The sequence below is a fragment of the Tachypleus tridentatus genome, chromosome 9 (assembly GCF_004210375.1).
Source record: "Tachypleus tridentatus isolate NWPU-2018 chromosome 9, ASM421037v1, whole genome shotgun sequence".
Lineage (NCBI taxonomy): Eukaryota > Metazoa > Arthropoda > Merostomata > Xiphosura > Limulidae > Tachypleus > Tachypleus tridentatus.
In genome coordinates, this window is record NC_134833.1 from 133092102 (window position 1) to 133111090 (window position 18989).

An 18989-nucleotide genomic window follows, 5' to 3' on the forward strand; every position below is an offset into this window, starting at 1 on the left:
CAATATCAACTTTTTTTCAAAATATCATGATAACCAATAAAACTAGAACAGTTATGGTCTTGTTTTGAAGCCCTTAAATAGGCCATCTTTTATCCTTTAAGAAAAATTAAATTTTTTGTGCTACAATGACTACAAATAATAACATGAAAATAGAAGTGTTTAGTATAAGTAGCTTAAGTCTCATAACACTATATATTTACATATATATTTTTCATTATACTAACCTTACAATCATGTCTAGCTATTATTACATAACTTACAATGAAGTGGTGCATGTGCACCCATGTTACATATCCAATAACATGAAACTCTCCTTTAGTCTTCTCTGTCTTAAGTGTTTTAGTGAACTAGTATTTTGTAATATATACTGTCACATTTCAATTATTATACATTATATATATGTAGATATTGTTGCTATTTAGAAAGAAATTAACTTATTTTTCTCAAGATCTAGAACAATAAATCAAGAAGTAAAGCAAACAATTATCTCTTCTAACTATGACCTCTGAATTTGGTTGCTGCTGGACATAAGTTGCTAAGCCTTTTAAAAGTTCTCACATGGATGTCAAAACTTTTTTTAGGTATATATATATAACAGTTGAAAAACCAAAGAAACATAAATAACTATACCGATATCATAGAATTCCACTATAATTTACTAAGCTCAGTAACTAAGATGTATTCAGATTTCAAAGAATATGAAACTTCGAGCAGTCTAAAGACACAACCGACCTTCATGCTTGGTTTCAAAGAACACAGTAGCCTTTCCATAGATTAAAAAGGCTGAGTGAACCACAGAGTGGACATTTTAAGCTGTCAATTAGTTATTCACATCACATATTTTAATAAGAGTATAAAGTAATGGAAAGAGTTGAACAGGACCACAGTGTTTGATTCAATAAGCCATATCTTAGCAAAATATGAAAATACAAGGTTCTTATTTTATATTTAAACTTGTCAATATTATTTATGAGTTCCTAATTTGCACAAAACTATAGACGTTTGTATTTTAGCATCACAAACATCTAATTTTAAACAGTGTTGCATTCCACATACCATGCGACTCACTATAATCTATATTTAGGTGTGTTCTTTTAATATTCACTTTTAAATTAAGAAATTAACTCATATGTGACATTATAATTTGAATTATAACCTAAAACTTGATTCCAAACTTATTCACATAAATTCATAAAATAATAGTTCAATAAAATTTTGAATGCAAACAACAACCATCATGGCATGGCTGTGACCTATTGCAAAAAGAGTTAAAAAGGGGAGGACATATGCCAAGTAGTTGATAAGTTGCTAATAAATTATAATAAAGATATATATAATTAATATTATGATCAGTCCAAATGGCTAACTGAGTAATCATTATTAGTTACTATCATCTGTATCATTATCATTAATTACATTTTAATAGTTCAGGTTGGCTTTACAGGTATACTGGTATTGTTTTAGGACAACAGTACAGATATTTGAACTCCCTCTGCAGAATGAGTCTAATTTTGTAATTAAATTGATCCTGACAAAATAGTTAATTTTACTGAAAATTTCATGCATGTCTTTATTAGCCATGACTAATTATATACTATAGCTAGTTTGTTTTTATTTTTATCAATCAGTATATAATTTTTGGTTCTTGGAATAGGTTTTGGACAAGAAAAAATAAGCAAAGATATCCTTCCTAACCCAAACCTATCACTCTTCAATCCTTGTCATTCTACTTAAAAACTGGCCCATCTAATGTGATCAGAAAACATACCAACTTACAAACATCAAAGCCTACAGTGCTCTAATCAAATTATTGCAGTAGACTTTTAGTAAATTATAGCAATATATTTGTTAAACCTAAACATGAACTATGATATATTTATTTTGTTAGTTTATTATGTTACTTAACTACCTATTGCATATCATGTTTTACTAGTCGACTTTGAATATAGTTCTATAGTTATTAGTACTGAATGTAACCTTCATAAAACTCCATTGACTGTGTTACTTCTATGCTAATTTTGGCATGTTAGGTCTTCAAACTAAGACCACAAACATTATTCTAGCTTTATTGGTTATGAAGATATGACATTTTGTAATTTTCTTGAAATATCAAAAATGGCTAAAAAGTCAACCTTTGCTTATCTTGTATCTCAACTATGAAAATTCAGAAGGAAGTGATACTCAGATGATTTCTGTTTATTGTACATGGCTACTTGCATACCAAGTTTTGCTAAAATCAGAGGTGGTAAAACTTTATATTTTACCTTTATTTTCTCTAGCTTAACACTAACTATAGTAAAATCATCAGTAGCAAAACTACAAAAACCAAAAGAAAAAAAACAACCTTTTTTTCTAGAATAAATTCAGACTGTAATAGACAATTACAATAATTTATCCTAAACAGCTTCAGACTCATAATAACTCAAACCTTCTTTCAGTTGATTTTATTTTCTTTCTTTTTGATTAGTGTGTAACTAGCAAAACAAAGCAAATGTGAAAGCTTCATGTAAGTTAAAGTATCAAGTTATCATCATGCAAAGAGAATCCCACATGCATTAACTGAAGAGAAATTTTTAATTCAGTTTTTTCAATACAAGTTTTATTACATAACCTAATAAATTTCAACTTTTGACATTTTAATTATTTTTTTGTTAAAAGGTATATAATAATAATAAATAAAAAATACACACAAAAACCAAGAAATTTTGTAATTACTTAAGCCTTGAGGTCTTCACTAAGCCTATTTTTCTCACTATTTATTGGTTGTCCAAAAATAATTCATGTATGCCTTTACAATAAAACAAAATTACATCAGTTGTAAAATTGGAATATCTAAAAATACATAACGTAACTTACCTGACTTTCTAAGTAACTAATGTACATGTTAAAAAATTTCATTACTTCAGCCCAAGCACATCAAGTTCTAATGACAAATTATCAGATCCTACTGCTAAAGTGGTTTGGTTTTGAATTTCGAGCAAAGCTACAAGAGGGCTATCTGAGCTAGTCATCTTTAATTTAGCAGTGTAAGACTAGAGGGAAGGCAGCTAGTCATCACCACCCACTGTCAACTCTTGGACGACTCTTTTACCAATGAATAGTGGGATTGACCTTCACATTATAACACCCCCATGGCAGAAAGAGCAAGCATGTTCGGTGTGATGGGGATTCAAAGCTGCAACCATCAGATTATGAGTCAAGTGCCTTAACCACCTGACCATACAGGGCCCTGCTAAAATGAAACAAACAATTATTGTTCTATGTAGTAAAAACGATGCTCTTTCTACTGGTTATGAACATGATCAACAGCAGTGTCAAGGAATTATAGATATTTTTTAAATGACAATATATGGGGAGATATATGGTGATATCTCGGTAAAGCAAGAAGTTAAAATTTTACAACCTAGCTTGTCAATTTCTAGAATGTATGTTTCTATTTGGATGTACTATAAATGAAAAGTCACGTGACTCTGACAGGTACAGATTAAGAATATATTAATGATAAATCTAACTGGTTTTAATTGTCATGTATGATATGCCACTTTTGTCACTTCAAGTATTAACCAAAAACCACACAACTGGTAGAAGTGCCATTAAACTTCACCTTTAATTTTTTTTCTCCAAAGGAAAAATTTTAATTGAGTTCATTTTTTTAAGGTCAGTTAGGTATCAAATTCACAAATGGCAATATCATCATACAGTTGATTCCCAGAACTCTCAACATAAACCAAACATATCTCCAATACACCATATGCTTTTACATATTCTCCCAACTCATCATACATAATACAGGCATAAGCCAATCAGCATGCTCAATTGAATATACCACCATTGTACCTTAATACCAGTTACATGAAAGTTTGTATCATAACAAAGAAAAAACTTACTGCATATTATGCTGATAAACATAATTGGCTTAATTATCATCACTATCAGAGGATTATGGAAAGGTGTTAATGATGATGAAGAAAGATGTAGTCTCTTTCTGCACAACCGATTGCAGCATTTCTTAATGGATTTCTTTTGTCCAAGAAGGTAATCATAATCAAGCAAGTATGTACCACAATTTGTTTGTTGTTAAGTGCAAAGAAACACAATAGGCTATCTGTACTTTGCCCACTATGAATACTGAAACCCAATTTTTAGTACCATAAGCACTCAGACTTTTCACTGAACTAATAGGGTATGTATCATTTTAAATTTTCTTCACTCACCCATTAACATACAGATAAACACACAATCAAATCAAACTCGTGCACTGCTGACCAGAATAATATTCTTCATTTCTTCAGAATGTCTCAGCAAATTTGTTAGATAAAACTCTCTTTAGAATTTAACTAGTTCTCACTAGAAATGAAAGGCTGATGAAAAATTAGAAAACAAAAATCCCCCTCTTCCCCAAAAAAAAGGTTAACAAAATTTTGGATTAGGACAAGTTTACTTGACATTTGCAATATACCAATAGGTTTCAGTACTGCTCTATTTGCAAAAATACAGGTAAAAAAAGAAATGCACAAAAATCATGCTAAGACTACAAACCATGACTAGCATTCAAAATGTATGAGGAAAATATAAACAAACATATTAGACTTTTTTTTTACTCCCACAATATTTTTTTCATACTTTAATTTATTTATGTTAAAAAGATTTATCTTCTCTTTAAACGATGTTATTGCCTAATTGTAATGACTATTACATATCTAATGATTTCAGCAGTATCTGGTGTTTTTAAAAGAAATTGACTTTAGCTGCCTTCTCAGTTCCCAATATATTCTACACTTCTGAACTAATCCAAATGCAAAGAAATGCCATTCTAAAATTGCTGTTGAAGCAGATGCAGTTAAGAGATGAGCAAACAACAATAAGAATGACTGAACTGATTTCTGTTTTTAATATTTCCACCAGATTGCACTTCCTCTGATGTTATGTCCTTGACATCTGTCACAGTTTTATTCTACAGTCAACATTTATGATGTGTTGGCAATAAACTTGACAATAACAAGACAGCACATACTCCACTTGTTTAAAAATAATATATTCAAAACTAGTTAATCTACTTACAAAAATTATTTACACTATGGATATCACAGTGATATCTCAAACTCTTATTAATCATTCTCTTTTACTGTCACAAGTCCATTTTGGCTGATTAAAGTACTTTAGAATCCAACTGATGAGACAAATTATTTTTCTCTGCTCTTATCATTATAGTATCTGTAAATAATTCACTTACACTACCCCACAAGTTAGCACAATCGTATCCTGAAATGTAAATGACTGTCTTCTGCCAAGGAAACTGTTACTTTAAAACACACTTTGACAAGACAAATTATCCTCATTTCTATTAAATTGTGAAATTCACAATAAAATATTTTCAATTATGGCTCGTCATATGAACGCCGGCTAACTTCATATTTTCTTTCGCCGATTTTCTATCAGATTTTTACATGTAAATTGTGTTCACTTGGTCAGTTGTATTTATATGATGTCCAACAAAGGCTTGGAATTTTCTACTAAGTATTCATAGCAATGATTTTAACAATACTCAGTTATTCCTTTTATAATGGGTCAGTATTCAAACACCACGTCATCATGTTTGGTGACTTGCATTCAAACTTCTACTGAACTACTATTTTACGAATGTATGTCAAATTGTAGATTATAATTCAAAATTTAATATCATATACAAGTTAATTTCTTGATTTAAAAGTAAATATTTAAAGAACACATTTAAATATAGATTTTAATGAATCATGTAGTATGTTGAATGCAGCACTGTTTAAAATTAGATACTTGCAATGTCAAAATACTAAGTCTATAGTTTCATACAAATTAGGAACTCAAATTACTAATGTTATCAAGCTAGGATATAAAAGTTGAACCTCATATCTTTTTATTTTGCTTACATATTGAATCATACACAGTAGCCTTGTTCAATTCTTGAAACTGTCCCTTATACACACTTACTCCAATATATAACATGTGAATAACCAATCAACAGTTTAAAATGTCTCCAGAGTGGTTTTCCCCAACATTTTAATCTCCAAAAATGCTACAATGTTCGATTCAAAATTTCAATGATTTAAGTGATATATTCAGTCTGCTCAAAGTCTTACATTTTTTAAAAATCTAAATAAATCTTAGTTACTAAGCTTAATAAATTAGTGAAATTTTATGGTATCAGTATGTTTATTTACAATTTTTTGGTTATTTAACTGTATATACATAAAACCTAAAAAGTTGTTTGATACCCTCCATGTGTGAAATTTTAAAATGCTTACCAACTTATGTCCATCAGTAGCAAAGTTCAAAAGTTGTAGCAAAAAGAGATAATTGTTTGCTTTAGACTTAGTTCTATATTTTAAGAAAAATAAGTTTACTAGTTTATTTCTAAATAGTAATAATAATATATATACATATATAATGCATAATAATTGAAATGTGACTGTATATTACAAAATCGGTCCACTAAAATACAAGGAAAACTGAAGGTCACTTTTATATTACTGGACATGTAACCTGAGTACACATGCATCACTCCAATGAAAGCTATATAACATTAGGTAAGTATGACTGGAAGGTCAGTATAATAAAAAATAATATATACCCTCACACAGTGTTACAAGACTTAAGCTATTTACACTAAACATTTGTTGTTTTGTGTTATAATATGTTGTCATTCTAGCCCATAAAAAGCATATTTTATATTTATTTCCTAATTTTTAATGATAGATAAGGGGTTGGTTAGGCAACAGACTTCACATAGTTAGAGTATAAAAAAATAAAGTTTTGCTAAAAACAAATGTATTAAATGTACTTAGGAGGTTTAAGAGTTAATGCAAATGTTTGAGATTTCTGGGACGAAGAATAGATTTTAATCAAAAGTTATACTGCAAAAATTTAATATGCAAATGTGCAGACAAGCTCATGTACATTATACCAAGCCAAGCAAATGTGCAGACAAGCTCATGTACATTATACCAAGCCAAGCAAATGTGCAGACAAGCTCATGTACATTATACCAAGCCAAGCAAATGTGCAGACAAGCTCATGTACATTATACCAAGCCAAGCAAATACCAAGTGCAAATGTGCAGACAAGCTCATGTACATTATACCAAGCAAAAGACAAATGTACATTAGACAAGCTCATGTACATTATACCAAGCTCATGTACAATGTGCAGACAAGCTCATGTACATTATACCAAGCCAAGCAAATGTGCAGACAAGCTCATGTACATTATACCAAGCACATTATACCAAGAAAGGGTTATGGGTAATGAGAAAAATACCAAAGATGTGAATAACATTCAAATATTCATAGTTTTTTTCTTTCTTTTTTACATTTCTTATGTTAACTCCAGCAATACTTCCTACTTTTCTTTTAAACATGGTCTTGTAATCTTCCATTGAAGGTTTAGTCAGTTCACTAAGGTACTTAACATTGTAAGTGTGTTCAGAAGTGTCCACTTAGAAGACTTAGCCAGTTCACTTAAGTACTCAACATTGTGCAAGTGTTCAAAAGTATCTACTTGGAAATTTTAGCCAGTTCACTAAGGTACTCAAACACCATGAGAATGTTCAGAAAAGTCCACCTCGAAGGTTTAACCAGTTTGATAAAGTGCTCAACATTGCACGATTGTTTAAAAGTATCCACTGTGTTGATTTGATGCAACCCTCTATCAACACTAGTGACAAAGATACAAGCAATTGGATCACTGTGAATATTGTTCCTCCTATGGACTGTGTTTTCTTGGATAACTTCTACTAACTTAGAACATTATTTAGTATTAAGCAACTTACTTCCTACTTCACTTTAATTTGCTGATTATAACTTGTTTCGGTTTTGATACCATTCAAACATACTTTGGGTATTCTAGAAAATGAAATGGGGTGACTGATGCATAAATGAGACTTGCAATTTCTTCATCCAGTTCTCTTATCAGCAAGTTTGACATTTTGATTGTATGTGAATCCAGTTTTGACTGAATACCACAAAACTTTTCATTTTTTTAAGTACCAGCATATCAAAAACTTCTCTTTGTGAAATCAAAACCTGCATTTGTGAATCCATTTCTTCACTGTCATCAACTTTAATGATAAAATTTTAATTTTTAAGCATCATTCATTTCTACTTCTTTCAAGCTAAAGACCCTGTAGTTCATTAATCACAGTTCAAGCATTTTAATTTCTCTCTAGGTTTATCAGTTGGCAATCCTCAGTCAAACTTCCAAACAAGATCTTTTTTTGCAACCAGCTGAAATGGTTGCTAACTGCTTTTACTCTGGTGTACGACCTCAAAATGTCTATGTTACATTAATACCAAACCATATGTTCCTGAGATCATTGAAAAGTCTATAAATGACTAAAGCACAGTTCACATTTACACAAATAAAATGTTTATTACATCTGTGAACTACTTAATGGCTTTAATAAACATCTTATTGTGTAGGAATAAAGCATGGCATTTTAGTCACTTAGAGGTTTTTTACATTACACAACTGCCAATCTTTCATACCAAGGTTGCCAAATTTGGTTTGTTTGTTGTTGTTGTTTTTTACCAAATTTGGTAAACCTTTCATGAAATTTGGTAAATTTTGCTAATTTACCTGTTGCATGGCCAATAAAAGATTTTCAAATTTGTTGCCTCCTTTACATGAAATTTAACCTTGTGATAATGCTTTATAAGGGCAAGTTTTATGTCTAAAGGTTTGAATATGCTTTATAAGGGCTCACTGCACAGGCACAAGATAATTTCAGAGAATAATGATCCACCAGATGGTTCTTTTAGTCTTGTTTTCATATACTGTAGCTATTGTTATGATTTCACAAGTTGTGAGTCATGTCAATATTTGTTTACAGTGTAATACATTGTTTAATTTTAAATTTGTGTTTTGCTTAATTTTTATAAATCTATTTAATTTACATTTAACCTAACCCACAGATCATAATGGATAGTGATCTAGTAGAAAGTCCATACAAGAAAGTAAGCCTGCATAAGCCTAGTTACGAACAGAAACATCAGTTGCCACAAAAATGGCTTAATTATCCTAAGTTTAGCTGTCTTGGTCAAAGTTTGAAAAACTTAAATAAGTCATTTTGTAAAATATGCAGTTGACTTATATGGGAGTGTTACCAATCTTGAGAAACATCTTGACAATGAAAAACATTTAAAAAATATTAAAGCAAGTGTCCAGACTTCTAAAGTAACTGATTTCTTATGGCCTACTTCTTCATATAGCACGTCTCGAGTGGCTTCCACTGAACTAAATCTCCTTATTTCAATACTCGGTCATCTTGCAGGCTTTCTACCTAATGCATGCCCTGATTCTAAAGTTGCTAAGGGAATGAAATGTGCAAGAATAAAAGGAACAGCTATTTTTCATAATGTCACTGGTGAGGAATACTTGGAAATTCTTATAGCACAATTAAAGAATATTAAAATTTCATTAATTATTGATGAAAGTACAAATGTATCTACAAAAAAGCAAGTTATTTAATAGCTAGATTTTATGATAGATATATTCAAAAAACAGAAGACAAGTTTTTAACTCTTTTGGAAATCAATTACTGTACTGCCCAAGGCATTTACAATTCTATAGTAATTTTTTTTTCCAAAACATGGAATCCCATTTAAAAATCTGATAGGCTATGCAAGTGATAATGCAAGTGTAATGATGGGGTCAAAAAGTGGTGTTCAAAGTCTTCTAAAACAGAAAGTGCCATATCCCTTTGTACAAGGTCATATATGCCATTCAATTCATTTACATGCATCCCATGCATGTTCTGAACTTCCAACTTCCTTACAGGAACCGACTAGAAATATTTACTCATATTTGTCAAACAGCCCAAAGAGATTATCTGAATATGCAGAATTTCAGGAATTTACCAACTGATACTAAAAAGATTTTACATCATAGGTGTACTCAATGGTTATCACTTCAGCAAGTGGTAGAAAGTTCACTGAATCAATGACCAGCACTTGTCTTATTTTTTACTTCAGTGGTATTAGAAGATGAAATGACTTTTGCATCCACAATATTTTATAAAAGGTTTACAGAATGCAACAGTAAAAATGTACTTTGCATTTCTAACTTTTATTCTGCCACATGTAAATGAAATAAATTCAGAGTTTCAAGCTAAGAGCTTCAGAATTCATAAGCTACATACCTCCATCAACAGTAGTATGAAAGGTATCCTTGGTAATTTTATTAAAAGGTTAACATCGGTGATCCTTCAATTTACCTTCCCTTACATGAAGTATACCGTGGAGCAAAAACTGATAATATCTTTCTAGAATATTCTTCCAAAATCCAAACCAAAGAACTCAAAGAATTTCGGCTTAAGACATCAAATTTTTCTGTCAAACTAAGCAAGTAAATGTACAAACAGTTTGTATCATCTGGTATGTTCACGTATTTACAGCTATTTGAGCTTTAGATCCAGAAAATTTGTCTCAAGAACAGCCACACTCAATTATCCCATTTGCCATGAAATTTCCTCATATTACTGAGGAAAAAGAGTATGAAAATATCAATAGAGAATGACAAGAGTTAACTTTGCAAGATGATGAAATTTCAGAACCAGAAAAATACTGGTATTATATTTCTCAAGAAAAATGTAGAGACAAATTTCATTTCCCAATTATCTCCAAATTGTCACTGCCTCATTCTTCAGCTGCAGCAGAAAGACTGTTCTCTTTGGTAAACAATATAAAGGTAAGAAATTGTTCCTGGCTAAGTATGGAAACACTAAATGTCTTATTATATGGCAAAAATCTTTTAGAAAACACAACATGTAAACAATGACAACCCTCTGAAAAATTGTACAAAAAAAATGAAAATAAATTAATTGTATACCAATGAAAAAAAAACACCAAGTTTGTAATAAAATGTTTTTTTATTTAACTTGGTAAAATCCAAGATTTTTTGGTAAATTTTAGAAAATTATTTGATAACATCCAAGAAAATCATTTGGCAAACCTGTTTCATACTAACATACATTGATTAGCTTCCTTAAAGGTTAAACATATGACCTCTTTGGGGTACTTTCTAAATGTGTGAAATGATTGTAATCCATGCATGTACAAGGCAGCTCCCATTACAATAAGCACACAGGTGGGCTGGTGGTTGCCAATTTAATCAAATACAAGTATATGTACTGTATAACTTTGAATTTAAGAGGAACCATACTTTTAAAAAAGGATTTTCATGAAAAAAATTTGGATGATAATTAGAAAGGAGTAAATATGTTTTAAGAGTTTACTAACAAATTAAAAATGTTAACATATTTAAAATGAGATATAATAAAAAATATATAAAACATACAGGTAATTCATAAGTTTCATCACAAAAACGTTTCTTCCTGCTTTCTGTACTTAATCAGAATGCTACTCTGATGTTTCTTCTGAAGTTAAAGCATTTATAGTTTAATTCACTGTTGTCGCAAATAATGTCATCTTGTGTTCCATCTTCTGCAGCTACAAAATTTGATGGCAAGTTTTGACAAATTGTTGTCCTTTGCATAATGATAAACCTACTCTTTACATAAATTTCTCACACCAGCCTTGAAAGAAATACCACTTATTTCCTGCACATTCTTTTGTTTTTAACATTAACACTCCTACAAAAAGTGGGGCCTAATAGGCTCCACAGCAACTTGAAAGGTTATTAATATTAGGCTAATAATTTTGTATTTAAATTAAATTGCCATTTAAATCCATTAATGAATGGATTAACGAGATTCCCACTGTCCCTATCTACTATCTAGCGAAACCACAGCCAGGGGAACGGGCTTGGAGAAATCAGGACTAGAAACGTCTTTTCGTAGGAGTGTTAAGATTTCTATCGTTACAGACAGTCCTTTATTTCATAACTCTCTGAAATACATTAAAACAGCAGCATCAATTTCAGGATGTTTTCCTTTCCTTGGCCCAGAAAATGACTGTACTTTTCTTGCAAGAAAACAAACTTGGTTTCACATCAAGCCAACAACATACATTTGCCTCACTCACTGTATACTTTATACCAGCTGCATGATTCCCAATTTGTATGGAGCACAAAATAACATTTCTTTTAAATTTGGCATCATAAGTGAAATGCTTTTCCATGGATAAAAAGTACAATAAAATAGCAGCTGAACAACACAAAAGTCACTGAGAACGGTGATATCCAACTACACCACTAGAGGCACTGACATCAGCAAATTTCAGTGATGTCGAGAAAACCCTCTTGTAAATAAAAATATATATGTAAAAACGGCTCTTTTGGGTTGAGAAAATTTTTAATGTAGAGGAGCGAACAACATTACACAACCCCTTTCAAACATGTCATAAGCTTCTGGTCAGTTACCTCGTCCTTTCTTTTTGAACCTGACGATGACCGAAGAAGGTCAAAACGTTGTTCCTCCCTCTACGTAAAAACCTTTCTCAACCCAAACGAGCCATTTTTACATATATATATATATATATATATCAGCAAAATTCGTTTTGTACCTTTTTTTTTCAGTCTTTCTAAGTTATTTTTAAAATATAGTCCAATCTGTTTGTTAGTGCATGATTTTTTCAAAATCTTTGTTGTTCAAGGAAAATTATGTTTTGAGACTTTCTAAGAGTGAAAAATAATACCTTGAATTTAAAATGCACCCTAATTTTCAGCTTGGAAAAATGTTAAAAAAGTGCATCTTGAATTTAAAGTAATACAATATAGTGTAAAATGAGAAGCACAGAACAGAATAATAAAAAGAATACAATAAACTGAAGTAAAGCTACCTCAGAAAATATTTAAGATTTTGTTGGTTTATTTTTCATATTATTTATATTTATCACATGTGTTTTGGTCCCATCTAAAGTATTCCCATTCTAGAAGTTCCAAAAATGCAAAATTCAGTATATATTATGAAAAACATTTTACCTGAATGTAAAAATTGACAGATACTATAATCCATGTACGTTTTATTTATTATCATCTATGTTCTTACACTTCACAAGATAATAAGTCAGTCAAAAGCTATCCAATTTTTTGTTAGTTTATCTCATATCAGGTAACAGCTGATCTAGACATTCTAGGATTTCCATGGTGCCTTAAAGAGTAATTTAACTTAAATATTAATAGCAAGCCAGATAGAATTCTACTGGCACAACTGAAGGTGAACACGTAATTTCATCACCAAAATGTAACCCAACTGCACAAGTTATATAAATCAAATCTTACGTATTCTCCCTATTGCCAAGGAACTTCTTTAATAACTTCTGGCACCCAATAAGGTTTTTAAGAGGTTCCCATGTGTTAAAATCATCATGCCAATTTTTCCACTTTACCAAATACTTTTCTTCTCCCTGTTAATTTTGGAAAAGAAAACAATGTCATCAATACCTTCCTTATGAAAAATCAAAACATGATACATGAATACTTTTATGAATTTAAAAAATAATTATCAAAAGTAACTTGTTAATGGAATAGAATCTTTAACCAATTATGTTACCACACTTCCAATGGTGTAAATATGACATCACTGGTTATTAAAATGGAAAAGTTTATTAATTTTCCCTGGATTGAAATTTATAACTGTTGTTCTTTGTATTTTTTTGTCAAAGATGCTCGGGTTTCTAGAATCCCTAAAATATACTAAATGCAACAAACAATTAAACATTTAAAGTACTCATTGGTTAAAATATAGTTTCTCTAATAAAAAAAAAATCAAATATCACACACAAAAAAGGTTTAGCTTGAAAAGAATACAAATGTGAAGAATCATTAAAATACTGCATTGCTTTCTTTGGAATGAAATAATGACCACATTAAGTCACAAGTAATAATCAAATGACAATCTGAATAACGGGACTCAAACGTAATGTAATTTCAAGTAGCTTATAGATGTCTACATTGTAACAATTGCAAGCAATCATGCTAAGCACAGTTGTTTTTAATGTTTTCAGAATAAATAGTAAAATAGTTTTCCATGTTAGGAGAAACTTGTATTCATTATTTTTTTCATCTTTCTTTAACTGATTGAAATATTACTTATGACTATTACTGTTCAGACATTGAAGAATAAACATTTGAGTGGTAAAATAATAACTTTTCAAGGCTAAGATTCACTAATTATTTCTTACATAGATTGTTGTTTGTTTGTTTTAACTGGATGATGTCATGTATCTATTAGCATTTAGTTAGTCAATTTGTTTTCTTTTAATTTCACCCAAAGCTACACAAGGGCTATCTGTGCTAGCCATCCCTAATTTTGCAGTGTGAGACTAGAGAGAAGGCAGCTAGTCATCACCACCCACTGCCCACTCTTGGGTTACTCTTTTACCAACAAATAGTAGGATTGACCATCACATTATAATGCCCCCACAGATGAAAGGGCGAGCATGTTTGGTGTAATAGGGATTTGAACATGCAACCATCAGATTACAAGAGGAATGCCTCAACTGCCTGGCCTAGTGTTTAGTTATTGAAAACTGTGCATTTATTTACACTATTCTATTGAAATAACAGTTCATAAAAAACATTTTCAAATATTTTATATTTTGCAAAAAAATAATTACTCCCTGATGGTTATGCGGTAAGCTTAAAAGATTATAACACTAAAAGTTGGAGAGGTCACCCTCTACTGTGGCCAGAGAACAGGTAGCACACTGTGCATGCTTGTACTTTAAACAAATTCAGCAAAATTAAATTTGTATTTTTTCTAGCTACAAAACTTCTAACAATATTTTAAAACTTTTGTGATATTTGAAATGTATATGCAAAACAAACTATCTAATAACTCAAATTTTATATTTCTTGAATTTTGCACAAAGTTACTCAAGGGCCATCTGCACCAGTTATCCTCGATTTTAAAGTAACAGATACAAAGGAAGGTAGCTAGTCAACATCATTCACTGCCAACTCTCACTCTATTCTTCACCTGTGAATTATGGGATTAACCATCACATTACAATGCCACATGTTACTGAAAAGGCAGACATGTTCAACAACAGGTTTTAAGAGTTAAGTATTGTAACCAATTATGACTTAATAAAAAAAGCCAAATAATGATTACTTCAAATACAGGTGTGTGTTAAAAAATTTAACAACAGAGGCAAACTTACCTGATCTGTCATACAGTCCACTATATCTTCCACTTCATAAACATCTGCAATTGAACAAAACTTTACATTTTAACCAAGAATATGTAAACAAAAGCAACAAAAAAAAGAGAGCATTACAAATACCCCATGTGATTCTAAATGCACAGAAGTAGCCCCAAAATAAAGACCAGTATAGTAAAAGAGCTGATTCTAAGTCCCTATAAAAGGGGTAAACAAATGGTACAAAATAGTGTCCTACCCCAGAAGATCCCCCCAAAAAAGAAGCCATTTGTAAAGTAAAATAACTGAAAATGGCAATTGCCCCAACATGGAGGAAAAGAGAGTTGATGAGATAAAACTAGAAAACTAAACTTGTGTTATTGGATCCAAATAACTACAGATGATAATATTAACAGCAAAAATATCTAAAAACCATAACAGTATGATGTCTTATCTTTCCAAAGTTGGTGGACTTGAGTTGATGCCTGATGAAGTAAAGTTGATATTACCCCACTCAAGGACCACCACCTGAAGCCTATGTAAATGTGCTGATAGAAGATGTAACCTCTGGAGTGGTAACACAGAATTTGAAATGAATAACTAAACACAACCATATTGGCAGAAAGAAATGAATAATAGAAACAAATTTGAAAGGAAACATTAAGTTCTGTAATTGAGTAGAATTAGAAAATAATTCCACTTTAGAATAAGTACAAATATTACTATTGTATAATAAACAGTAAACTACTTAAGAGAAATTAATATAAAGATACAAAACAAAACTTGAAAAGAACACAAACTCAACATTTGAACACAACCACTGCCAAATGAAAAGTTATAGGTATAATAACATACAGTCCTGCATGGCCAGGTGGTTAAGATATTCAACTTGTAATCCAAGGGTCATGGGTTCAAATCCCCATCACACCAAACATGCTTGCCCTTACAGCCATGGGGGTGTTAATATCTGACAGTCAATCTCACTATTCAGTGGTAAGAGTAGCCCAAGAAATAGCAGTAGGTGGTGACGACTAGCTGCCTTTCCACTAGACTCACACTACTAAATTAGGGACAGTTAGCTCAGATAGCCCTCATGTAGCTATGCACAAAATTAAAAAAACAAACAATAATAGAGAGAGAGTCACATGAATGTGTGGCAGTATTATTGGAGGAAGTTTGTCACATGATATTTTGTATGCAAGAATCAGTTACATCATATGAATTGAAGGGTGCATGGAAGTGAAAGGCTTTTGGCATGCAAATTCTAGACTTTACAAGGCTTTTACATAAAAGAAAAAATTCAGGATTTCCAGAGCCTTAGAAGGCACTGAAATTTAGCTCCAGAATTATCTTGAAAATTTAATAGTTCTAAAATTTGTGTGTATAAATACTCAATTACAAATTGAAACTCAATTAACAAAATGTACAGCTATTTGCATTTTTTAAACAAAATTTTTTAAATGAAAATGGCAGTAATTAATTATTTAAAAATATAGAGAATTCCCAAACCATTACCTTAACAAGTTACCTCATTAGAAACAGCCATCTTTGTTTTACCACAGATTTATTATTAAAATATACAGATATACAACTGCTTCATTGGATAATAATGATTAAGCTTATTTTAATAAACTGGCAAAGATGTTGTTTAAATGATATATCAGTTATCTAAGCATAACAGAAGAGAGTCAAACCTACGTGCACAAATGAGGGTCAAAGTGTACATGCCATGACTGTTTAAACTTATATTCAAAATTTAATTAGACTATTTTATCATCAGTGTATATCAACAAACTAGGCTATTTGAATAAATTACTGTAATTTTCTGTTAAAATCTGCAGTCTTTCTACAAAGAAAGGTACTCTGGATTTATTACTTTTTTATGGTGGTTACAAGATCCATCAAATGGACCAAACCAATACAGCATTAGGATAGAGAAAATAACTTAAGTTTTTCTAAAGAAAAATTTGACTTTCATTTAGAAGGTTCTAGAGAATAGAATCTGAAAACTGTAAAAGAATATAAGTATTTTTATTCTCAACATGAAAAATCACTTGGCATTCACACAAGCAGAGTGAATCAGACTAATCAAGTTCAAATACAAATCTTTAATAGAAATTCTTCATTAAAAATTCTTGTTTTTTGCATACAACGTACTTGTACTGATTATTAAGTGTCACTCATCACTAGCCTTCACATTCCCACCTGTCCTCATGTCTTTACACATGTACTATGGCTGCACCGTAGCATGCCAATAACACTGCGACAATATCAGAATGATACACCCCCCTAGTATAGCTGACATCACTTATACTGTAAAGTACATTCATCACCTCGAGATTAATCATAAGAAAGCACCAGAAAGGGGAAGAATAGGTAGGAAGTGTGACAGAAGGTAAGTATAAATCAAATAAATTTTTAGCTCAGGAAAATGTTAACTCACAATATCGTACCTTATCCAAGGGAATAATGCAAAAGTTATATAGCTAAGAACTTTTAAGACACCTGTACAGGAACCATGGAGTGTGATACTTTAATATATAAGATCACACCCATGGGCGACCACAACCTATCCATACCAGGTACACTTTTCTCCCATTATAAAATTACATGAAGAGAGTCCAGATCGACTTACCAGAGAAGACAAATTCCACAAATGAAGTCAGTGTGTAGTGATAGGAGAATAAAATATGGTGGACTGAGGTTGATGAAGAAGGAATTGGCAAAGTGAAAGAAATAAGGGAGGGGAAGAGATGACTGAAAGAGGATCAGGATTGGAAACCACAATTAAATAGTTCAGAATGGGGTAATGAGAAGAACCTGACATGGAGTGGTTTGGTTCAAGAAGAGAACATGGGAGGGAGAAGATGAATAGGAGGATAGGGATAAAGGTAGAATTTGGTCCAATTTTGACTGAAAGCATCTATTGTCAAAGCTTAAAGATGTGGGACCAAACATCAAAAGAGATGAATGGCAAGTGCATCTAGAAGAAGAATAACCCTAGAAAAATTTAATGAGCAATACAGAACTCTATGGGTACAATCTTGTACAGACAAAATAACTGATCCACTACAAGATTCACAGTGCCCAGGACGTGAGAAGCAAGATGGCAGACTTGCTGAGACCAGGGCCAGAAAAGAAAATTTAACATTTGAAAGCAAAGCAAATGTGAACACGTGCCCCCTTATCAATAGATATGAGAGACAACTGTCGAATTGTCAAAATGGACAATAGTCTAATGGCTCTGTATCAGAAGTAAAAAAATGATCTAAAAGTCTGACAAACTGCAATAAGTTCCAATAGTCTGATGTGAAGGGAAGATTCAACTACTGTCCAATGAGCAATGATTCCTGAGAACCTGTATATATTCCCCATCCTGTAAGAAAAACATCTGAATAGGTGCAAATCAAGATAGGAAGGAGACAGAAGAATGCTAGCTGAAGTGTTGTTTGTGTTCAGTCATGAGACAAAGTCTGCTTGAAGCAAAAAAGAAAGGAGGAGGATGGAATCCAATCAATTCTATTGATTGAGTAGCACACACTGAAAAGGGTAGAGCTCAAACTTGGAAAAGTTGGCCTTTGTTAAAACAAAAGTAATTTCTTGATACTGGAGAGATGACATATGAAGGTATGCATCCAAGACCTCAACCTTCATCATCCAGAGACCTGGAATATTCAGGTGAATATCAAGCTAAAAGAAAGACTTCAAGATGAGCTGAGGGAGATCAATGAAACAGTTTAGGATGGATGGGTCCCATCTTTCTTGAATCACAAATGCCTGGAATAGAACCCTAGAAAAAATGATGTACTTATTCAAAAGCATCACTACGTAAAAACTTTTGAACTGCTTCTGAGAGATACTGGCATGAAATGGTATCCCATGGAGAAAGGAAGGAAATTCAATGAAAGATAATGG

At 31.5% G+C, this 18989-nt stretch overlaps 1 protein-coding gene across 3 annotated transcripts in view; it reads right to left on the bottom strand.

Annotated features, from left to right (window-relative positions):
- LOC143226413 (histone-lysine N-methyltransferase SUV39H2-like) overlaps nt 1-18989 on the bottom strand; it is a 65431-nt gene that overhangs the window by 38158 nt on the left and 8284 nt on the right. For all 3 annotated transcript variants that reach the window (XM_076457347.1, XM_076457348.1, XM_076457346.1), the window contains exons 3-4: nt 15096-15139; nt 13213-13337 (exon numbers count right to left, since the gene is read on the bottom strand). In XM_076457347.1, coding sequence (XP_076313462.1) covers nt 13213-13337; nt 15096-15139 — 169 coding nt within the window. The remainder of the gene's footprint in view (nt 1-13212; nt 13338-15095; nt 15140-18989) is intronic.